At 56.1% G+C, this 8,435-nt stretch overlaps 1 protein-coding gene across 5 annotated transcripts; it reads right to left on the reverse strand.

Annotated features, from left to right (window-relative positions):
• On the reverse strand, positions 641-8,198 carry LOC110405004 (guanylate-binding protein 4-like). Of its 5 annotated transcripts, none has more exons than XR_002442642.1 (11): positions 7,857-8,196; positions 7,645-7,772; positions 7,456-7,565; positions 6,514-6,731; positions 6,192-6,434; positions 5,088-5,362; positions 4,529-4,741; positions 4,352-4,454; positions 3,134-3,842; positions 1,489-1,705; positions 641-945 (listed from the first exon to the last, which is right to left on the reverse strand). XR_002442642.1 is itself a non-coding variant. In XM_021409854.1 (10 exons), the coding sequence occupies exons 1-10, from the start codon at positions 8,047-8,049 to the stop codon at positions 936-938; spliced, it is 2,202 nt and encodes a 733-aa protein (XP_021265529.1). In that variant the 5' UTR covers positions 8,050-8,195; the 3' UTR covers positions 641-935. The 5 variants fall into 5 exon arrangements, 3 of the variants coding, with proteins under 3 accessions (XP_021265529.1, XP_021265528.1, XP_021265530.1); XR_002442643.1 differs by lacking the exon at positions 1,489-1,705 and adding an exon at positions 2,460-2,597 and having other exon boundaries at positions 7,857-8,195; XM_021409854.1 differs by lacking the exon at positions 1,489-1,705 and having other exon boundaries at positions 7,857-8,195.

Consider the following 8,435-nt stretch of genomic DNA (forward strand, 5'->3'; position numbering starts at 1 on the left):
CATTGTTGTGACCGAAGAGTGGGAGCCAGGCCTTGGTCTTCCTGGACCTCATCCAGTTGCGCTCGGCCCATCCATCCCTCTGTGGGACTCCCCCACACCCTGGCTCTTCAGGGTACAGTGCACATTCTGCTACCACACAGTATTTCTGAAGGTTTGATTGGCTCCTGGGTAGTGAACTCAGTAAGGACTGCAGCAGTGAGAACCGTGGGTGCTCATGGGCCAAGGGGCAACAGAAGCCCCCAGAGTGCTGAAGGTGATTGAATCCCCTCCTCGCATCAATGTTTTGCTTTAACATAGCAATCAAAGAAAAAGCATTGCTGTGGGCTGCCAAGCAATAAAACCAAGAGGCCAGCAGTAAGCTTGCATCTCTTGTCCTGTTGGATATTGTGGCTGACATGGCAGAGAGAGGGGTCTGTGGTGTGCAAGGAGGGGAAGACAACCTTCCCCTGCTGCATGTTTACCCAGATGGGCTCTCCAGCCAGAGACAATGTACTTGCTCACTACGATTAACCAGTAGTCACAATGACTTAAGGCTGAATCTACACCTGAATGAAAGAATCACTTCTTTAATCATCATTACTGTCATATCCCTAATCACCTTACAATACTGAGATAAAATCAGCAATTTACAAGGAGAGGATACAAACACCAGGGTTCTAATAAACTTCTAGTCTTAAGGACAACCAATTGCTGAATCAGAAGAGAAATGACACTGGTGAGAGAAGCCAAGAAGATCCAGGCTGTATTTCCAGAGGATGCCTCATGTACAGCTGAGAGAGGAAACATACGGCTCGGATGCTGCATCTCCTTGCAGCTGCTAGCAGAGAGCCCCAGCCTTCAGACCAGCGGATTCACCTTCCACACGCACAGACCTTTACTCCAACGGTGAAAAATAAGCTTGTGGTCAGGAAGGTCACAACGTTTGGGTAAACTCCTCAGCAGCAGCTGCCCAACAAGCAAAGGACAAACACTTTAGGCTTTCAGGAGAGTTAACTGCTTACTTTGACCTCCAACATAGATCTACACTGATGAAATTCACTGACTTCCTATACTTCACCCTTCAGTAATTGTACCTATCTGCTTGTAGGAGTCAGTTTGCTCATTAACAAGTTCCAACTTGCAATTCAGTTTCTCTAATAGCATAGCTGAGACAGTAGTTACCAACTTGGCAGCCACCAACCTCTGCAGCGTAAGTTTACTGCGTGACTCACAGAGGTGCGTACTAAGATCAGTAACAGAGTTCAGTCCTTCGCCAGCACTTGTGCATACCATGCTGCTGCTGCAACCACACACAGCACCCATGTCATTCCCTGGCAGCACCCAGGGATTCCCACAATGTCAGGAACTGAATATTTGGGAGGGTCTGGCCCTGCTCTGCTAAGATGCTTGTAAACAAAAAGGTGTTCCTCTGCAACTATCATGCCCCAGGGGACCTTAGGGATGGGAGGTCACTGTCTGGGGAGCTGCACCTAGGAATGGAGGACATACCACAGGATGGCAATGGAGGCTGGTTTAGCCGCAATGTGCTCCTCTGCCAAGTGCTCTCCACCCTTCCACCTGCAGTGCCCATGGGCACACAGCGTGATCAGCAAGTACAATACTCTCTCAAGAAGCCTCAGCTCCAGACCTGGTACCGCCTATTTCATTTCCAGCCTTGAAGTGCCAGTTCAGGGACTGTTTTATGCAGAAATGTGTCAGTCTGTATCTGCAGAGATATTCACAGGGACTTTACACACTGTCCAATCTCCCCAAAAACACTCGTTTGCCATTTGTATTAGAATGTTCATGTTGTGCAAAAAATATTGCTTGAAGGATTAGACCATGGCCATGGATAACTGCAAGCTGGCAAGCAGCATGTCAGCAAATGCTCTGCCCATCTTCCTTGCCATAAATGGGATAAAAGAGACAGAAAATGGGAGTAGGCAGGAAAAAACAGAGCAGGGGGACTCCCCTGTCTGGACAGACTGAGCTCAGCAGAGAGGCTATGGACACCAACACAGGTTGTCTGCCATTCAGGTGATGTGGACAAAATGGATGTGCTTGGTGTCTGCGCCAGTTGTTGTGCAACAGGAGACAGTCTGGTCAAAAGGTGGCACTCTAGGATCACTGCACCAGACGGACATCCTCTAGGGAGGACAGGGAAGAAAGCAAAATAAGCACAAATTTACGAACAATCACATGGGGCTAATGTGCTCGGAAAGCAGCAATCTATAGAAAGGAAAAAAATTAAAGAAATGTTAAGATCATTTCTTTCTACACTCCAATCTCAAATTGCTCTTTCTTAAAAGCAATTCATACATATCCTTGTATGCTTTCTTCCATCTCCTTTACATTGCAGTAGTAAAAGCCATCAGACTTTCTTGGCTTTAATCTTTGTTCTATTCTTCCCCTGTTGCACAAGGGTCTCAGAGAAGGAGGAAAGGGAGAGGAGAGAGAAAAATGTTAGTAAAAGCAGTTACCTCACTGAGTGATTAACTCATAGTTTTTTTGGCTATGGAATCTCCCAGATTTGCACAAGTTTCTAGGTGCAGTAAATACTTAGAATATAACACCATCAACAGAACTGGGGAGGACTCTCAAAATAGGCTATTAAAGTCCTGCCATGAAAAATCAGAAACAGCAAGCTAGGGACTATGATTCTCCTCCATCTCCAAATCTATTGCTAATTATGTATCTATTTATAACTAATTTCACGTTCTGGCTCTTTCACAAGGTTTTACAAAGCCGGGACCTGAACCCTGAGCCTCAATGTCTGGGTCAGGAACTAAAATTTGGGCCAAGTTCTTGGGCCTCAGTCTGGCTCTTGCCAGCCCCCAACCGTGGGCTCTGGGCCTAGTTTCCAGGGCTGGTCCTCACTTCCTAGCCTAGCTGTCTGCTCCCCGGGATCGGTTCCTGGGCCCTAGGTCCGGTCTCTGGATTTCAGCCCCTGAGCGTTAGGGCCTGGTGTCGGAACTGGGGCCCTGATCTCTGGCCCAAGGCCTGGCCGTGGTCCTCGGTCCTGGTCCCCGGTTCTGACTCTCGTTCCCTGGCCCCGGTTCCGAGCCCTGGACCTGGCCCTTAGGCCTCGGTCCCCAAACCTAGTCGCTCTCCTAGGCGCTTCTGGCCCAGGGACGCTCCGAGCGCCCTCTCTCACCTCACTGCCACCCGCACGCACGCAACACCCGGAAGTGAGTACCACGACCGCCAGCCGGAAGAAGCCGGAAAACCCACCCTCTCGCGAGATCGCCCCACCCAATCCCCTGCCGCGAGGTTTCGCTCCTTCCCTCGTTCCTTCCCTCCCAGCGCCGCGCCGCGGTACGGCCGCAAGGGGGCGCGGATGGGTCCGGTCGCCCAGGTTATGACGTCATCGCGCCGGAAGCGTCGCAAGAGAGGAGCGCGGGTAGCGGGGCTGCGGGAGGAGCGCTTTATTTGGCCGCCGAGCAGGGGCGGGCGGAGGTTGATTGGTGTGCAGTAGCTTACACCGCTGTACCCCGTAACGCTCTGGTCATCTTTACCACGCTGGCGAGGTCGCAGGCGGCGCGCACGGCGTCGAGGGCGTTGGCCGCCAGCTCCTGGTTGTTGGTGGTGTTCATCTCCCGCCGCAGCGCCGCCACCTCCTGCTCCATCAGCGCCGCCCGCTCTCTGAAGCCGCGCTGCAGCAGCTCGTTGTGCTCCCGTAGCTTCGCCTCCAGCGCCCGGTTCAGCTCCTGCTGAATGCTCGCCGCCTCCGCCTGCATCTTGGCCTCCAGTGCTTGCAGGTTCTGCTCGTAGCTGCTGCGCTCGTCCGCCAGCAGCGCCTCTAGCTGCCGTTCGCGCTCCGCCGTCGCCTTCTGCTGCTGCTCCAGGAGCTGCGCCTGCTGCTTCTGGTCTGGGGAGAAAGGGGTGGGGTAAGGGGTACCCAGGAGCTGAGCCTTCTGCTTCTGGATAGAGAACAGGGTATGGGGTCCCCGGGGCACGCGGGGATGGAGCGAAGGGACAGTGCAAGGGGACGTGGGGAGGGGATGAAGGGACATAGGGACAGAGTGTGGGGAAATGGGGATGGGGTGAGGGGTCCTTAGGGAGGAAAAAGGGACAATTTGAGGTGTCCCCAGAGCACACTGGGACACCCCAAGGGATGTGGGGACACCGTGAGATGTCCTTAGGGGAGAAGGGGACTCCTCAAGAGATATGGGGACATCATGAGATGTCTCTGAAGGGATACGAGGATTCCCAATGTAGACGGAGATGCCATGAGCTGTCCCCTGGGGACAAGGCCCATGAAACACTGTGAGATGTCCCCAGAGGATAATACAAGGTGTCCCTTGTCCCTAGAGGACACAGGGATGGGTGACGGGCGAAGGGGAGAAGGGATGACACCGAGTGCACCGCTCACCCTCCAGCTGCTTCTCGGCCTCGCTCAGTGCGTTGTCTGCCTTCAGCACTGCCTCCGCCTCTGCCCGGCGTCCTGCCAGGAACTCATCCAGCACCTCCTCGGCCTGTGCATCCCCACAGGAGTAAGGCACGGCCCCCGCCTCCTTGCCCCTAATCCCCTACCTAGAGCTGTCCCCACCTTGGAGCCCTTGCCGTCCGCTTGCCGGTAGCCCTCCAGCAGACGCTGCCGCTCGGCCTCGTAGGCGCGGTAACCACCGGGCTGTGCGTAGGCCCCACGGGCCAGGCTGGTGTCCAGTGCCCGTGCCAGCTCAGCCAGCAGCGCCCTGCAGCGCCGCTGTGATGCTGCGTCATTCTCCTCCTGCAGGCGGCTGTACTCTGTGCTGCTCTGTTCCTGGGGTGGATGGGGTCAGGGTCATGGTGGTGATGGGGAGAGTGTCACAGGGAAAGGGTCATGGGGATGGAGTGTGCTTGTGGGACCACAGGTACAGAGGTGGTGTTGGGGGAAATGAGGATTAGGTCGTGGGAATGGAGAGCATTGGGTCAGTGGGGACAAAGTAATGAGGACAAGGCCATGAAGACAAGGGCAGCCTTATTGGGGTGGGGACTGAGTATGGGGAAGGGTAGGACTGTGGCAGTGGTGCCAAGGTCATGGGAACAGGGACAGCCTTGTAGGGACAGGAGAAAGGCTGTGGGGACAGGGACCGTGCCGTGGCACCAAGGCGGGGGTGGCCACGCACCATGAGGCGCCGCTGGTGCTCCTGGTCGCGATCCCGGAAGCTGCGACGCTGGAAGACAACGAGTGCCTCACGCAGGTGCTCCCCGTGTGAGGCCGAGAGCCGTGCGGGCTCTGCGGGCAGTGACAGCCCCCGCATGCCCCGGGCGTAGGCCTCCAGCGCTGCCGCCACCGCAGCTGCGTTCTCATTGGCCATCATCACTGCCGCTGCTCCCTCCAGGCAGGGCAGGCGCCCGCTGTTGATGGCGTCCACGTAGCTGTGCAGCAGCATGCACAGGCCTGTGGAGGAATGGCACAGTGACACCTCCCTCATTGTTGGCACCTCGCTGCTGTGTGTTGCTATTGCCACCCTGTTGTCCCTGTGTTTTTTGCTCCATTGTCACCCTGTCATCACCCCATCATTGCCTCCCTCCCAGCTGTCCCCTGTGTTGCAATTGCCATGCTGTTGTCACCCTGTTGTTGCCTGTGTTGCCACGACCACTGTCACCCTGTCATCTCCATCCTCTCACTGCTGTCTCCTGTTTTACCATTCTCACCCTGTTGCTAGGCCATTGTTGCCCCACTGTCCCCTCTGTTGCACCGTTGCTATTGTCACTCAGCTGTCACCCCACTGTCCTCTGTCACCATTGTCATCCTGTTACCACTCTGTTCTGTTTCACCATTGACACACTGCTGTACTGTTTTTCCATAGTGTCCATCTTGTCCCTTTGTCATCTCTCTGCTGTCCCCAGTGTTACTACTACTTTGTCTTACACTCCACTGTCTTATGTTGCCATTGTCACTGCCTCCACTCCCCCACCCGCTGTCCTGTGTCACCATTTTCACCTCGTTTATTGTCACCCCGTTTTCGCCCTGTTGTCCCATGTCAGTTATCCCAATTGTCCTGTGTTGCCATTGCCGTTGTCACCCCATCACCCAGTTTGCCATTATCGTTGTCCTCCCTTGGTCCTCCTGTTGTCCCTTATGATGCTGTAGCTATTGTCACACGGTCATCACTCTGTTGTCACCCTGTTGTTCTGTGTTGCCATTGCAGTTGTCCCCGTTGTCCTCTGTGCCACCATCGTCACCCCATGTCCATTCCATCCACCCGCTTCCAACCTCCCCTTACCGCGCCCTGTCAGTGCTGCGCCGTCAGGCAGCGCCTTGGGCCAGGCGGAGCTCAGCACGTAGTTGCAGAACTTGGCGGCCTGTTGGAGGAAACGTGGGGCCAACGCGGCCTCGGGCAGCTCCTCCAGGCGCCCGTGCTCCTCTGCGCCCACTGGTGATGGCAGCACGAAGCATTTCCGCGTGGGGAAATAGTTGTGGAGGCACTCCCGCGTCATATTGTAGTTCTGCACCTTGCGGCCGTGCCCTGTGGCAGGCAGACAGCTGTTGTTGGTGCAGCCGCTCGTTAGTGCCAGCCTAATGCCCCCAGTGGGGCCAGCACTCACCGTGCTTGAGTTCCAGCGCCTGCTCCAGGTACTCGTCCTCGCTGATGGGCCGCTCGCCCACGCGCAGCTCCAGCGTGAAGTCCCGCACCACCCACACAAAGCTGGGGAAGAAGCCCACGAACTCGCAGTCCTCGGCCTCATCTTCTCCTTCAGCGCTGCTGTTGCCGTCCTTGTCCCCGTCCCGCACCCGGATCAGCTCTGACAGCTGCGTCACCAGCCTGGCCCCGCTCAGGACCACAACGCTCCCCGAATCCTGTGTCCCCTCCAGAAACCCTGTGTCCCCCCCAAGTATTTCTGTCCTTCCCTGTATCTTGTGTCCCTCCCCACAGTGCCCAGCTGCACCCTGAATATTGCACCCCCTCTTACACCCAGAATCACCCTTAGATCCCACAGGCTCACATGAAGTTCACTGCCTCCACCAAATGCCGCATCTCCCCAAGTCTTCCATAACCCAGATTACCCATTTTTGCCTGACATCTCCCAGTTTCATTCCAAGGCGTGTGGTAACCAAATCCCACACATTCACCCCAAGTGCCATGTTGCCCTTAATTCTACAATTTCCCCAAATCCTGCCTTTTGTTCTCGAATGCAACAGCTTCAGCCAAAGTCTCAGGTTGCTCTGATTTTTTTTTTTTTTGCCCCAGATCAGTTTCACCCCAACTCTTGCATTGGCCAGTTCCCACAGTTTTCCCCCAATCACCATCAACGTTGCCAACATGCCCCAGTTTTGCCACAAGTCCTGCATTGCTCATGTCCTGCAGCTTTGCCCCAGGTTCCCTATAGCCCCAAACCCGCAGGTTCACCCGCAGCCTCAACCCAATCTCACGATGCCCCAACCCCACAGCTACAGCCCTCATTCTGTGTTGCCCAAGTCCCCTGTGGCCCCAGATCCCCAATTCACACCCCAACCACCCCAGATCCACCCAGATCCCTGCAGGATACTCGAGTTGCTCCAGTGCCTTTTGGTCGATGGTGCCCATACTGTTGTACACCAGGGTGCTGGACATCAGCAGCGCCAGTGTGAAGATCCAGGCGTCGTTGTGACTGTCACCCTGTGCCCACAGCTGGGTTAGGGGTGTTCTGGAGGACGCTCGTGAGAGATGTGGGGCCACCCTGCCCCCCAGCACTCACCTTGTTGGGGTCTCCCAGCCCCTCAGTGTCCAGCAGCACCAAGGTCATACCGGGCCGGCGCGGGTGGGGCAGGCACCACATCCAGATGCCCTTGGTCTCTGCCCGCACCGTGGGGCCCAGCGGGAAGCCTGAAGGAGGCGAGCCATCAGAAATCCCCCAGAATACCCCAAAATGCCCCCCAGGAAACGGGTGGGGTTCTGCCCCCAGCTCACCAGTGCGCCTCTGTGCCAGCCGGTTCATCAGGAAGGACTTCCCGGTGCGGTAGGGCCCAGCGATGGCCACCACCACCAGGGGCTGGGGCACCTCCTGCAGCACTGCCATCGCCGCGGGGTTGAGGGACAGCACGCCATCCTTGTTGTTCACCAGGCAGAGCGGGGCCGGCATCGGGGGCACAGGAACATCCATGGTTGTGCTGCTGTCTGTGGCGTTTGCAGAGCTGGAACTGAAAGTGAAAGCAAGCTCAGCCCTCCCCTGCTGTTTGTTTTCCTTTCCCGGAACAACCCTCACTTCCCTGAAATCACAATGCCTGGGCAGTGTCCTGGACTTTGTGTAGGGGCAGCTGGCACAGGTACAGCATATCACAGTACTTTGGAGACAACACCCATCACGTTATCAACCTCTCTGGGCAGGAAGAGCTCCTGTGTGGCAGGGAATGGTGCTGGTTGTGCAGCAGAGAGCTGTGTTGCAGCCACAGTGCCCTGGTACCACCACACGGTGCCATGGTGCAGCCACAGCGCACTGGTGCCTGTTGCTGCTGGTGATGTCAGGCACACCAGTGCTGCAGGAGGTGA

Source organism: Numida meleagris, chromosome 11, assembly GCF_002078875.1.
Source record: "Numida meleagris isolate 19003 breed g44 Domestic line chromosome 11, NumMel1.0, whole genome shotgun sequence".
Taxonomy (NCBI): domain Eukaryota; kingdom Metazoa; phylum Chordata; class Aves; order Galliformes; family Numididae; genus Numida; species Numida meleagris.

Excerpts from the sequence above, each read along its gene's own strand:
- LOC110405004 (XM_021409853.1), bottom strand. The coding sequence starts at position 8,049 with ATGGATGTTCCTGTGCCCCCGATGCCGGCCCCGCTCTGCCTGGTGAAC. Across the intron at positions 5,363-6,191 it reads CGCAGCACTGACAGGGCGCG|GCCTGTGCATGCTGCTGCAC; the intron begins GTAAGGGGAGGT and ends ATTCCTCCACAG. Across the intron at positions 3,843-4,351 it reads GGCCGAGAAGCAGCTGGAGG|AAGCAGCAGGCGCAGCTCCT; the intron begins GTGAGCGGTGCA and ends TCCCCAGACCAG.